A 15126-nucleotide genomic window follows, 5' to 3' on the forward strand; every position below is an offset into this window, starting at 1 on the left:
TATGACAGGAAAACCTCAGGAGTTGGTTGACATGATGATTAGGAGAAAGGTTGATATTCTGTGCATCCAAGAGAGCAGGTGGAAAGGTAGTAAGGCTAGAGGTTTAGGAGCAGGGTTTAAATTATTCTACCACGTAGTAGATGGGAAGGGAAATGGAGTAGGGGTTATTTTAAAGGAAGAGCTGGCTAAGAATGTCTTGGAGGTGAAAAGAGTATCAGATCGAGTGATGAGACTAAAATTTGAAATTGAGGGTGTTATGTATAATGTGGTTAGCGGCTATGCCTCACAGGGAGGATGTGACCTAGAGTTGAAATTCTGGAAGGAACTAGATGAAGTAGTTCTGAGCAACACAGACAGCGAGAGAGCTGTGATTGGTGCAGATTGTAATGGACATATTGGTAAAGGAAACAGGGGGGATGAAGAAGTGATGGGTAAGTACAGCATCCAGGAAAGGAACTTTGAGGGACAGATGGTGGTGGACTTTGCAAAAAGGATGGAGATGGCTGTAGTGAACACTTATTTCCAGAAGAGGGAGGAACATATAGTGACCTACAAGAGCGGAGGTAGAAGCACGCAGGTGGATTATATTTTGTGCAGAAGATGTAATCTGAAGGAGGTTACTGACTGTAAAGTAGTGGTAGGGGAGAGTGTAGCTCGACAGCATAGGATGGTAGTGTGTAGGATGACTCTGGTGGTGCGTAGGAAGATTAAGAAGACAAGGGTAGAGCAGAGAACCATGTGGTGGAAGCTGAGAAAGGAAGAATGTTGTGCGGTCTTTCGGAAAGAGGTGAGACAGGCTCTCGATGGACAGCAGAAGCTCCCGGAAGACTGGACAACGACAGCCAAGGTAATCAGAGAGACAGGGAGGAGAGTACTTGGTGTGTCTTTTGGTAGGAAAGGGGAGAAGGAGACTTGGCCATGATGTACAGATTAGAGACGGTGGCACTGAAGAAACAACAGGAAGCAGAACTGGAGGTGGCACAAATGAAGATGTTGAGGTTCTCGCTCGGAGTGACCAGGTTGGATAGGATCAGAAATGAGCTCATTAGAGGAACAGCCAAAGTTGGATGTTTTGGTGACGAGGTTCGAGAGACCAGACTTTGATGGTTTGGATATGTTCAGAGGCGAGAGAGTGAGTATATTGGTGGTAGGGTGCTGAGGATGGAGCTGCCAGGCAAAAGAGCGAGAGGAAGACCAAAGAGAAGGTTTATGGATGTGGTGAGGGAAAACATGAGGGCAGTTGGGGTTAGAGAGGAAGATGCAGGAGATAGGCTTAGATGGCAAAAGATGACACGCTGTGGCGACCCCTAACGGGACAAGCCGAAAGGAAAAGAAGAAGAAGAAGATGCTCAATAATATAATTATATAAGTTGCACAAAAAAGGGGGACTCCGAACCAAAAAACAAAAAAAAAAAAATCTGTAAAACCCTTCTAGCAATGTACAATGTGCACCTATTTGCCGCTACCCATATACTCAGAATATTAGGAATTATATGTATTAATGTTTTTTTTAGGTTTGTACTTGTAATGTTTTTCAACAAACTGTCCGTACAACAATCATTAATAATAATGTGAATGTGCTGATGTAGAGGTAATATAATCTCGGGACAGGCCACAGGAAAAGGCTTGTCCTGGTCCCTGTAATTGTCAGAACAGAATCCCTCAACCAACTAAAATAAATCCTCAATGATGGCAGATTTTATTAATACTGTTAACACATATTTCAGTCTTAAAAATATAAACTCTTTAACATTGTTTATTAAACACTGCATTAAATATTAGAAAACGTTCGTGCATAGTGCAGTTTATCCACTACATTACACATCCTTGGTCAAACCATCAAAAGAAGCATTATGAGTCAGCTCCAATCTGAAAAAGATCCATAGTAGCTTTATTTGGTGCATCGCTGTGGAACTCATCATTGATAACTTGAAATATTTTTTTAATCCCAAGAGTTTGGGTTGCGCAGCGCAACCTCTCCCCTTCCATTCGGCTCCCAACCCGTAGCATCTTTCACGATAGCGTCAGGTGGCTATCAAAAAATGTGAGCTCAAACTACATAGAAACGAGCCTAATGGGCACACTATTTTTAAAAAGCGAGCAGTTCAATTGTGCGCGCGCTCCCGTTTTTTTTTTTTTAATGTCCCCATGACGCTCATATTACATAGTTTGAGATTACGTTGTTTTGATACCCACCTGAAGCTACTGAGGCGAGCTATTGTTGTTTTGGACTGCGGCGCGACTTCTGGGTTGCCAGCATCATCGGCACAAGTGATGACATTTCTTTTCAAAGCACCTGCACAACTAACCGTTGGAGTCGACATTTTTTTGTCTTAGTTTAAATTTAAACAAACTCATGTGCAGTTGTTCCTGAGCTTTGGCACAGTAGCAACAAGCATACTACGCTGACAATCATAATAAGCAAGCTCCCGGAGGAGCTCTGAGAGCTAAGGTTGGGGGCGCACATTACCGTAAAATATATAAATGTGTTACATAAGACATCATATATCATATCGAAATGTATATGTATGTTTTTTACCAGGCTATGTACCTGTATACGACTATACAATGTGGTTTTTTTCAATTTTTCATCCATACCTGAAGATAATGCTCTCTATTAACGTTTTGAAAGTATTTTGGGAAAAATGTGCGCATTATTTTCGAGAAATTACGGTACTCAACTTTCCAGTGAGATCAACAAATAATGGGACACAATTATCATCTTTTTGGCTCTAACAATGCCACAATGGATTTGAAACGAAACAAAATATGCTCCATCTGCAGATGCTCAGCTTTGAGTGTGTAGTATCCATCCATCCATATTCTTAGCCACTTATCGTTACAAGGGTTGTGGAGAGTGCTGGAGCCCATCCCAGCTGTCAACAGGCAGGAGGCGGGGTACGCCCTGAACTGGTTGCCAGCCAATCGCAGGGCACATCGAGACAAACAGCCGCACTCACAATCACACCTAGGGGCAATTTAGAGTGTCCAATTAAGGTCGCATCTTGATGGAATGTGGAAGGAAACCGGAGTGGCACGAGAAAACCCACGCAGGCATGGGGAGAACATACAAACTCCACACAGGGAGGGTTGGGATTTAACACGAGTCCTCAACCAATGCTTTCCATTAGCGTCACCGTGCCGCCATTTGTGCGCAATATTATCCGTTTTTTCTAGTTGAGAATGGTCAAACAATTTGCGGTAATAAAATATAATAAAGGTGCATTGAGGACCTTCCATACACTTCAACATACATCTAAGTAGCCATGGTATCATCATCTGTGTGTAACCTCCTCTTTTTCTTTTCATTTCAGCTTGTCCCATGAGGGGTCGCCACAATGTGTAATTTTTTTGCCCATCGAAGCCTATCTCCTGCATCTTTCTCTCTAACACCAACTGCCCTCATGTCATCCCTCACAACATCCATAAACCTTCTCTTTGGTCTTCCTCTTGCTCTTTTGCTTGACAGCTCCATCCTCAGCACCCTTCCACCAATATACTCACTCTCTCGCCTCTGAACATGTCCAAACCATCGAAGTCTGCTCTCTCGAATCCTGTCTCCAAAACATCCAACTTTGGCTGTCCCTCTGATGAACTCATTTCTAATCCTATCCAACCTGCTCACTCCTAGCGAGAACCTCAACATCATCATTTCTGCCACATCCAGTTCTGCCTCCTGCTGTCTTTTTAGTCCACTGTCACTAATCCATACATCATGGCCGGCCTCATCACTGTTTTATAAACTTTGCCCTTCATTTTAGCAGAGAATCTTCAGTCACATAACACACCAGACACTTTCTGCCAGCTGTTCCAACCTGCTTGTACCGGTTTCTTCACTTCCTTACCACACTCACTATTGCTCTGGATTGTTGACCCCAAGTATTTGAAGTCGTCCATCATCGCTATCGCTTCTTCCTGGAGCCTTACTCTTTCCCCTCCACCCATCTCATTTATGCACATATATTCTGTTTTACTTGGGCTAATCTTCATTCCTCTCCTTTCCAGTCAGTGCATGTCTACATCTTTCTAATTGTTCCTCCACCAGCTACCTGTTTTTCACTCCAAATCACAATATAATCTGCGAACATCGTGGGCCAAGGGGATTCCAGTCTAACCTCATCTCTCAGCCTATATTCATTACCGTAGCAAACCTGATGCAGTCCCACCTCCCCCTTAAATTCTTCTGTCACACCTATGGCCCACCTCACCACTGTTCTGTTGCCCTCATACAGTAAAAAAAAACAAGTATTTGAACCCCCCCGCTACATTGCAAGTTCTCCTACTTAGAAATCATGGAGGGGTCAGAAATTTTCAGCGTAGGTGCATGTTCACTGTGAGAGAGAGATAACCTAAAAAGAAAACTCCAGAAATCACAATGAGGAAATGTAGGCTTTAATGTGTCAATTTCACTGATGCAATGTTGAGATTTCCATCACGATGAGGAACCCCTAAACATTGAAATATTTCATCTGAATTTCACCATTTTACTTTTAATATCAAGCCTCACACTAGAAAAAAAGTTCAGTTCAAAAGACTCAAGTTTTCAAAATCAAGGGGGACCAGATTCACCCTCCCCACTACGATATGCAGTCTCTTTAGCCTCGAGGAGTTGCCTAAGTCTGTATGAAAACCACGGCTTGTTGTTATTGAATGTGCGAAATGTTCTTGTTGGTATGCACATCTCACAGAAACTGACATACATGGTAACAATATCTCCGAATTTATCAAGGCTGCACACTGAATTTTAAATTACACTGAAGTCTGTGCAGTCAAAGCAGCTTTGAAGTACGAATTTTGCCTCATTGGTCCACTTTTTAATTAATTTTACCAAAGGCTTTGGACACTTAAGTGCTTGCCTGTATGTAAAAGTAAGTTTCTTTCGGCTTGTCCCTTTCGGGGTCGCCACAGCGTGTCATCTCAGATGAACGCATATATGTTTGGCACAATTTTTACACCGGATGCCCTTCCTGACGCAACCCTTCTCAGGGAGTGGAGGCCCCAGTGGGATACGAACCCACAACCCCTGGTTTATCAAACCAGTGCTCTAACCACTGAGCTACAGTACAGTGTAGAAAATAAGTATTTGAACACCCTGCTATATTGCAAGCTCTCTCACTTAGAAATCATGGAGGGGTCTGAAATTTTCATCATAGGTGCATGTCCACTGTGAAAGAGATAAAAAGAAAAATCCTGAAATCACAATGTATGATTTTTTTAACGATTTATTTGTGTGATACAGCTGCAAGTATTTGAACACCTGTGAAATCCAATGTTATTATTTGGTACAGGAGCCTTTGTTTGCAATTACAGAGGTCAAAAGTTTCCTGTAGTTGTTCACCAGGTTTGCACACACTGCAGGGGGGGTTTTGGTCCACTCCTCCACACAGATTTCTCTCGATCAGATGGGTTTCTGGGCAGTTGCCAAGAGACACAGAGTTTCAGCTTCCTCTCGAGATTTTCTCTTGGGTTTCTTTCTTTTGGGTTTTAGGCCATGCCATAAACTTGATATGCTTCTTCCAGAGTCACTCCTTGGTTTTCCAGGCTGTGTGCTTCGGGTCATTGTCATATTGAAAGACCCAGCCACAACCCATCTTCGATGCTAACTGAGGGAAAGAGGTTGTTCGCCAAAATCTCACAATACATGGCCACGGTCATCCAATCCTTAATAGAGTGGATTCATCCTGTCCCATGTGCAGAAAAAAACCTCCAAAACATGGATGCTACAACCCCCTTGCTTCACAGTACGGATGGTGTTCTTGGGAAAGAACTCATCATTCGTCTTCCTCCAAAGACAGTTAGTGGAATTATGACCAGAAAGTTCCCTTTTGGTCTAATGTGACCACATAACTTTATCCCATGACTCCTCTGTGTCATCCAAATGGTCATTGGCAAATTTAAGACGGGCCTTGACATGCGCTGGTTTAAGCAGGGGACTCTTCCGTGCCATGCATGATTTAAAACCGTGACGCCTTAGTGTATTACCAACAGTCCCCTTGGAAACGGTGGTCCCAGCTCTTTTCAGGTCTTTGACCAAGTCCTGTCGTGTAGTTCTGGGCTGATTCCTCATATTTCTAAGGATCATTGGGACCCCGCGAGGTGATATCTTGCATGGGGCTAAAATCCAATTGAGATTGACCGTCATGTTTAGGTTCTTCCATTTTCTAATGATTGCTGCAACAGTGGGCCTTTTTTCACCAAGCTGCTTGGGAATTTCTCTGTAGCCCTTTCCTGCCGTGTGAAGTTGTACAATTTTGTCTCTGGTGTCTTTGGCCATGTTATAAGTTTGAGTCTTACTGATTGTATGGGGTGGACAGGTGTCTTTATGCAGCTAACAACCTCACATAGATGCATCTGATCCAGGATAATACATGGAGTGGAGAGGGACATTTAAAGACAGACTAACAGGTCTTTGAGGTTCAGAATTATAGCTGATGGACAGGTGTTAAAATATTTATTTGCATCTATAATACACACATAAATCGTTAAAAAAAAATCATACCTTGTGATTTCTGGAATTTTCTTTTTAGATTATCTCTCTCACAGTGGACATGCACCTATGATGAAAATTTCAGACCCCTTCATGATTTCTGAGTGGGAGAACTTGCAATACAGCAGTGTGTTCAAGTACTTATTTTCTTCACTGTATAATGCTGCACTGCTTAAAATAAAAACTCCTTGTATGGCTTGAATCATTAACTTTAATTTTTTGCCTATCGTGTGTGTCCCGAAAGGACAGCTCGTGGATCCAGACTCAGAACACGGACGACAGACTGCCGGTTGGTGACATCAGCTACAGCATAAATGGACAAAATGGCAGCATGTTGGCATTCAAATAGGTTTGTGCTAACATTAGCTAGCAAGTGATGTTGCCTGTTTACGAGCCAGATCAAAATTACAAACATTACCCTAAGCTCTCCTTAGATGTCTTCCAAAAAAATCTAGGGATGACACCACCTTTCTGGATTGTTACGTGTTGTATGAAGGGTTATTGTTTACTGTAAAGTGTAATATCAGCGATAATCTCATTAGCATGTCCGTCTTATCTTATTACTATGAAAAACATGTTGAAGCATGAACATCCATCCATTTTAGAAGGTGCTTATCCTTACAAGGGTCATGGGAGTGCTGGAGCCTATCCCAGCTGTCATCGGGCAGAATGTGGGGTTCACCCTGAATTTGTTGCAAGCCAATCTTTTGCTTCTTATATGGAGAATGATTTGTGAGCACTATCTAAAATACAATTGTAATTGGTAGACTGATAAGTGCAGTACAGTGAGTACGCCAGTTCTTTTCCCCTAAATCTTCAGGATCTTTAGGACGTGACTATCCCACATGTGCACACTGCGATGACAATATATCACACATCCCTTATTTGAACCATGTACATACGTAATGTAAATTTAGACTTTTACTCACCTATTGTTTGGATGCATGTATCCTCTAGAGTTTGCTGGGCTGTTTGGATGCATGTATCCTCTAGAGTTTGCTGGGCTACAGAAAGAACAAACGGAAGTCTTTCCTCCCATTTTTTCCTGTCTGCACCAGAAGGACGATCTCCAGGAGAAACCACACCAGCGAGCAGAATATCAGTGAAAAGAATAAAACATGTATTTATTTAAACTCGCATTTAAACAGGAACAATGACGTTAATTCAATTCCCCCTCCTCAAGCCGTCACCTTATCGTGATGGAGGGGTTTGTGTATCCCAGTGATCCTAGGAGCTAAGTTGCCTGGAGCTCCATGCCCCTGGTCAGTTCACCCATGGCAAAAAGGTCCTAGCTGAGGGACCAGACAAAGTACGACTCCATTACCCCTATGGCAAATACAAATATTAGATCTCGGTGTCCCTTGCACGGTCACAGGTTACCGCGACCCCACTCTGGAGCCAAGCTTGCAGGTGGGGCTCGAAGGTGAACACCTGGTGGCCAGGCACAGCCCGAAAGGGTAACATGGTCTCACCACCTGTGAGAATGCCCATAGGGGTCAGGTGCAATGCGAACTGGCTGATAGCCGAAGGCGCAGACCTAAGAGATTCGATCCCCAGTGACGAAAACTAGCTCTTGGGATATGGAATGTCACCTCTCTAGCAGGGAAGGAGCCTAAGCTGGTGCGTGACGTCATGACTCTCCTCTGCGGAACCGCTTGGGCTCTGGTACCAGTCCTCTCGAGAGGTGTTGGACTCTGTTCCACTCTGGAGTTGGCCTTGGGAAGAGGAGTAGAGTAGGTGTGGGTAGACTTATTTCCCCCCGGCTCGGCGTCTGTACATTGGGGTTCACCCCGGTGGATGAGAGGGAAGGCTCCCTCCGCCTTCGGGTCGGGGCACGCGTCCTGACTGCTGTTTGTGCCTCCGCACCAAACACCAGTTCAGAGTACCCATCCTTTTCAGAGTCCTTAGAGGGAGGGCTCTCCATCATTTTGCTCGAGGACTTCAATACCCAAGTCGGCAATGACAGTGAGGAGTAGCATGATTGGGAAGAACGGCTCCCCTAATCAGAACCAGAGTAGTGTTCTCTAATCAGAACCAGAGTGGTGTTCTCTTCTTGGACTCCAGTGCTCATCATGGATTCTCGAAGACCATGTTCAGGCATAAGGGTGTCCACATGTGCACTTGGCACCACAACACCCTAAGTCGGAGTTTGATGATCGACTTTGTGGTCATGCCATTGGACTTGCGATCACGTTTGGACACTCGGGTGAAGAAAGGGTCGCAGCTGTCAACTGATCACCACCTGGGGGTGTGTTGGCTCCGATGGTGGGGAAAGATGCCGGTCCAACGTGGCAGGCCAAAGCTATTGTGAGGGTCTTCTGGGAATGGCTGGCAGATTTCCCTGTCAGAAGGAATTTCAACTCCCACCTCCGAAAGAATATCCTGGGGGAGGCGCGGGACATTGAGTCAAAGTGGACGATGTTCCGCGCCTCCATTGCTGAGGCAGCCGACCAAAGCTGTGGCTGTAAGGTGGTTGGTGCCTGTCATGGCTGCAACCCCGAACCCGTTGGTGGAAACCAACAGTGAGGGATTCCGTCAAGCTGAACGAGTCCTATCGGTCATTTCTAGCCTACGGAACTCCAGGGGAAGCTGATAGGTACCGGCTAGCCAAGGAGAATGCATCTTTGGTGGTCAGTGAGGCAAAAACCGGGGCATGGGAGGAATTTGGTGAGGCCGTAGAGAATGACTTCAACATGGCTTCGAGGAAATTCTGGTCCACTGTCCAGCATTTCAGGAGGGGGAAGCAGTGCACCGTCAACACTGTGTATCGTGAGGATGGGGCACTGCTGACCTCAACTTGGGACCGTTTTCCCTTATTTCATGACATTATTGTACAGTCACACATCTACTTCCAAACATCTCTGCTAACTAAAAATTCAGGTTGCGAAAAACCTCCCCGGAAATTTTTTGTCTCTTTTTACTAAGGAAATTCAGGATACGAAAGGGGAAAAAATGGCCCTGGATTCCACCAAACATAAACATTCTGTACTGTATCTTGGTTTGAAAGCAGCTCGAAAGCACTGCTCTCCCATGGCTACCGCTGGAGCATCTTCCTAGTATCACATCCTGTTTCTTGGTTTGAGTGGCGTGATAGAGCTGCTCTACCATTGGCTATCATGTCGCATCTTCCTGGCATCACATACCTCCGACTGCTAGGAGTGGCGTCAATCTTTTTTTTTTGTGGGGGGGGGGGGGGTGTCAAGTATTTTCATCACCGAATCCATTGTCATACGCTAGCACACACTCGTACTATACAACTTCGTCGATTTATTCATCTTTTCTCAGTATCGACCCCAAGAAATCGATGGCTACTGCCAGTGATAAGATGACGAGAGATGTTTTGCTCATCAAAACAAAATGAGAAATCGTCGAGAAATATGAAAAAGTCATGCATGCGGCGTCATGCTGCTGCTCCGCGGGATTTTGAGAGGATCGAGTTGGTTCAGCTAGCACAATAAGGATCTTTTGACGTTCAGGAGAACCACAGGGATCACTATTCTGTCAGCCAGAATAAAAGAAGTGTTGACAAAATTCCATGACATTTCTGAATTTATCCAAAAGAATCATCTGGGAAATGTGTTAACTCATTGGGCGATCGTTCACTTCAATGACGTTTGCCTTGCATATTTCTGCAAAGCTGCAAGCTGTCAAAGGCAAGCATCCTTGGATTTATACTTCACGAAGCATTGAAAGTTGAAAAAAGTGGATGTTAATATTCGTTTCGAATTCATAGTTTGTGGAATTAAGTGTGTGCCTCCCCCTTTGTCCCCCACGATACCTTTTTCCCCGTCACGCACCCTTCTCTTCGCATCGTTGCTCAACGCCAAAGGTAAATCAACGTAATTTTTTCTTATTCTTCAGATTATGTACACTTTGAATGGTTAATTATGGCGGCGGGGGGCTTGGAACGGATTAGGGTATTTACATGTAAGTAGCGTTTCTACTTACGAAAGTTACGAAACGACTTCCGGAACTGATTAATTTCATAAGTAGAGGTCCCACTGTATTTCATTAAAATCATGACTTTAACAAACAAATCGAGCTTGTGCACCTACGTCATCAAACCATGTCATTGGCCGGAAGTCTCGGTCAGACAAGCCATTCTTCAATGCTAAGTCGGTTGGAGACGCACTATAGCACTACGCCCAGAGTTTTGTCCGATACCGTTAAACATTTGGAAGGTGATAATAAACGAAGGTACGTGGAAAAATGAGAGACACTTGGCACAGAGGACCCATATTTAATGCCAAAGTTGATGTTTTCGCCGATAAGAAATTGGACTTAACCAGCTTCCGCTTCTCTTGGACAACTAGATCTACACATGTATCTGGTGAGTAAGTCGTCGAGATTTACAGGGAAGGGTTTGAAAGCGTAGAAAAGTCTGGATGCATACAAATACTTCGTTGCTGGATCTGTTCTGTGTTGCGGCCACACGTTAAACTTCAGTAAACTTCTCGATGACAGATGTTTTTTTTTTTTTTAAATATGCATTGTTCTCACATGAGTCCAATGCGTATTTAAAAAAAAAAAAAAAAAACGCTGGGATAGGCTTCAGCCCCCATACACAAAAGCGTGTTCCGGACACACAAACTTCGGTAAACCTCTGTGTGACTGTTTATTTTCTTTTTTTAATATACATTGGACTCGTTTGAGAACAATGCATATTGGAAAAAAAAAAAATCTGCTGAATCCCTGTTTTTTTTTTCAAACGCATTGTTCTCAAATGAGCCATCTTGGCTTTTTAAATACTTCTTGGGAATTTGAGATTGAGAAGAATAATTACTACCTGAAGTGAAGTGATCACTACACAGTCGTGTGTATTTGGTTGGGCACCATCCATCACATTTAATTGCTGAAATCCATTGATTTTTCTCGTCTTTTCAGCTGGTATTCCATAGAATGATCTCTTTGAATATCTGTCTTGCCTGTTGTAACAACCAACAGCTCAACAAGTCTCCGGCATTGTGTATATTCTGCTCCGGTTCAATGTCCCCCACACTGTCAAGCAGCTGTTTCTGACGGGCAATATGGCGCCGTGAAAATGGTGACATCACGTGCACGAGCTCTATAAAGCTTTGTTTGTGATTTTAAAAAGAAAATTGCGTTGAGGTTTGTGTTAAGTACTTTTGTCAGGGCAAAACGTGAATTTGTTCAGATTGTATAGGCTTGACAGGTATAGATAATGTATGGATAAATATTTATTCCAATTCCTCAAGTAAAATTCAATGGACACTCTCCTTTGCATAGGACCCTATGAATAACATACTTAAAGCTTGGTTTTACTGGGGCTTAACTCACTGGAAGCAGTTGCATTGACCTCCTCCATGGTTGGCTGTGAGGTATGACATACAGGGAGTTCTACTTGATGCAGCTTGTTTCGTTCTTTAATGGAAGGAAGCTTCTCTGTGTCAGGCAATATCTGTTGGGATGCAGATTTTTGCTCTTTTGGGGAAGTTGCTGTCGACTCCAAGGGATCATTCCCTGGGCTTTGAGCTTTTCGATCCTGATTAAGTCTGTTCAAGATCTGCTTCTTTTCACTCTAAAATGGGAGAGAAATATACAGTGTTATCTCTGAAAATATAAAAACCGCGAAAAAACAATCTGCACATATTCACACACCTGAATGACTACGACAGCCTCTGTAACTGGCAAGTTCTGTTTTAATGGTGTAATCTGCAAAACAAATTCAAAATCTGAACAAAACAAAACAAGAAAGAGAGTTTGCTGTGTTGTGTGATATGTTTACGAACTGCTCCAATATTCTTCAAGGCAACAGTCATGGATATAAGAGGAGTCGTGGGTTCAGATTCTGGCAAGGCTGAGGTTTTGACAGTTGTTGGTTGAGAAGTAGTTGATAGTGCTGCCACACAAATCCTCTTTTCCTGAGCTGCAACCTTCCACATTTGTCACAGATGACCAAGATTAGACATTTTACTTTTACTCTCCATGCCATAACACAGCTTGTGAGAAGCAAACAGTAAAAAAAAAAAAAAAAAACTTACATGGTCATCCCATGCCATCTTTTCTCTTTCATTAGCCTCCAGTCTCTTTTTCTCTAGTTGCTCTTTTAGTAAAGCAGCACGTGCATGAGCTTGGGCCTGGAATGTACATTATCATATCTCAAATGCTACTCTAAAAGTCTTCAGTCATTTTTAAGACTCACATTAAAATCTCACTGGTTATGAACATCTTTAGAAATGCACTGAATTATTCCATTGATTGTCCATAATTGTGTCAATTGAAGTTAGAAACATTGATGGTCATTCCAAAATCCAACCCTGTTTACTTTTTCATAGTCACCACTGGCATAAATAAGCCTTTTTAATTGGAAATCCTATTATTAACTTAATTGTTCTCATTCATTTTAACGAACTTTACAACGGTCTTCTTCTATTGCAAACATCCCTAGGAGACTCACTTTTAAAGCCTCTATCTTTTTTCTCCTTAATTCAGCCTCCTCATTTGACTCCTGACTTTCTGAACCATCACTCTCAATCTGAAACAGAGAAAAAAAAAATCTAAACTGAACAGCTCTGGATAGTGAATTCATCACATTCCATTTAATAATAATTAAAAATAATCAACATACCTTTTCACCTCTTAGTCTGGCTTTTATCTGTTGGCGCTCATTGAAATTTTGCAAGCGAATCTGCCTGAGTCTTGTTAAATATTCCTGACAAATACAAATGATCATGAGCGATACAGGATTAATGAATGAAAAAAAAAAAAAAGTCAAGATTTAGTGAATGTTTCCTAAAAGCAAATAAACTTTCGATAAATAAGCTATACAGCCATAACGGAAAAAATATAAATATGTAAAAGAATAATCCATCGATTGCAAAACCAAAACCAGAATGTGAATATTACAGACAACACAGCAAGACAAAAACAGAATTGAATTAATTTTTGTGCTAAAAACCTAAAGCAGAATATTAAAGGTGTAGAAACAGCTGCGCAATCGTCTGGGTTGCTTGGTTGAAATATTAGTGAATTACAGACATGATTGGTGAGAACATATAATGGAAGACAAGTCATGCCACATGAAGCTTGGTGGTAGCAACAGTGAGCATTTGGGTTCATACGCCTACCTCCTCCTTTTTGTTGACTTTGCTTGTAAATCGAGCTGAACCAACTTGGCCTCCATAGATTGCTTCCCGGTTTTGCCGATTACCCTGTTTACCATTCAATTCAACCAAAAATTAAGCTGACATCCCTAAAATTAGTGCCACAATACTTCAATTTAGGATCTTTTTAAAAAATGTTCATGATTTTTTTGACAATTTCTAAAAATAATGAATTGTTTCATCTATTGTTTAGGCCGTTATCCTTGTGTTTTAATTTGAAACTCCAGTGGCTCAGTGGCTTGACATACTGGTTCATATGTAAATATTAGTTTGAGAGCTTGTGGGCTCAAGATGAGCTGAAAGCTCTCTGAATTTCAATTAGTTTGGCAGCCTATTCGCCATGTACAGATCCTGAAGAATTCAAAACCAAATTTGTATGGAAAGTGAAATAATTGCTTATTTCATGTATGGGCTGGAGTAGATCTAACATACGTACTAATTGTCCTTCGGCCCGTACTTTGTTGAGCATGGCTTCTCTTTTACGCTGTAAAAACTCCTCAACGTGGTATGCCCGGTCAATATGTATGCGAGTCTTCTGTCTGTGAACATACCATGGCAACCACAAAGAGCAAGGAAAATTTGAATAGGTTTGCCATTGATGAATTAGGCAGTGTGCTCTACCTGCTCATATGGGGTTGTTTGGAAAGGTGCTGCAATCTCAGTAGTTCTCTTTTCACTGCATCTGGGTTCATGAGTGGGGAAGGACCATTTGGATGCACTGGCCCAGGAGCAGCTGCCACATTACTTGCAAATAGATAAGATTGTCAATATGAATTCAACATTGTGGATGATACGAGTCGTCAGAAATCACCGAATGGGAGTGCCTGGTACAGCTGACCCCCCCTTCCTGATTCCCATCTCATTTGATTGTTGTTTTTCCATTTGGTCAAGAGCAATGTGGTATTTTTCACAAGGATTTCTCCTCAATACACAGGCCGGAGTAGAGCTTGGGACAGGGCTAGGGCCAACAGCAGTAGCTCTCCTTCCACCACCTAAATAACACTGTTTGGAAGAAAAAAAAATACAACATTCATACATGCATACTTCGAAAAGCTTTTCCAATACTGATTGCATGTGTCAACTGCAGGCATTGCAGTCTACTCCACTAGCCAAAAAACAGGATTTTTTTCGAGTACTCTATCTTATACCCACACTCTAAAAACAAGCATGTAAGTTAAATAAAAACTTTAAATTGCTCATAGGTATGAAATGGCTTGTGATTTCTGATCTTCTGATGGGACCAAAATGTAATCCATCAATTGGCCAAGGTCATCTGAGATATATCTGCGCAGCGGATTAAGTTAATAAAGAATATCTGTATAGTATGAGGTGCATGGACATTGTATACCACCACCTTGTTGACGTCACAGAGTAATCGTGTAAGTGTTGTCCCTTACCCTGTTTACTTTTTCACAGTCACCACTGGCTAATATCCACAGATTATGCCCTCCCAAACACTTGAAGTGAGTGCCTGTACCGATTCCATTTCACCAAATTACACTTGTTAGTGTAGTG

General features: G+C 42.5%; 1 protein-coding gene across 12 annotated transcripts in view; it reads right to left on the reverse strand.

Moving 5' to 3' along the window:
• The window catches only part of nek1 (NIMA-related kinase 1), a 135955-nt gene that overhangs the window by 74144 nt on the left and 46685 nt on the right, over positions 1-15126 (reverse strand). For 9 of the 12 annotated variants that reach the window (XM_061825661.1, XM_061825659.1, XM_061825660.1 and 6 more), the window contains 11 exons: positions 14423-14613; positions 14233-14355; positions 14048-14150; positions 13576-13659; positions 13077-13160; positions 12906-12983; positions 12490-12585; positions 12238-12381; positions 12107-12160; positions 11786-12026; positions 7417-7554 (listed from right to left, as the gene is read on the reverse strand). In XM_061825661.1, coding sequence (XP_061681645.1) covers positions 7417-7554; positions 11786-12026; positions 12107-12160; positions 12238-12381; positions 12490-12585; positions 12906-12983; positions 13077-13160; positions 13576-13659; positions 14048-14150; positions 14233-14355; positions 14423-14613 — 1336 coding nt within the window. The remainder of the gene's footprint in view (positions 1-7416; positions 7555-11785; positions 12027-12106; positions 12161-12237; positions 12382-12489; positions 12586-12905; positions 12984-13076; positions 13161-13575; positions 13660-14047; positions 14151-14232; positions 14356-14422; positions 14614-15126) is intronic. The other 3 variants (XM_061825662.1, XM_061825664.1, XM_061825667.1) reach the window with 3 other exon arrangements.

Source organism: Syngnathoides biaculeatus, chromosome 7, assembly GCF_019802595.1.
Source record: "Syngnathoides biaculeatus isolate LvHL_M chromosome 7, ASM1980259v1, whole genome shotgun sequence".
Classification (NCBI taxonomy): domain Eukaryota; kingdom Metazoa; phylum Chordata; class Actinopteri; order Syngnathiformes; family Syngnathidae; genus Syngnathoides; species Syngnathoides biaculeatus.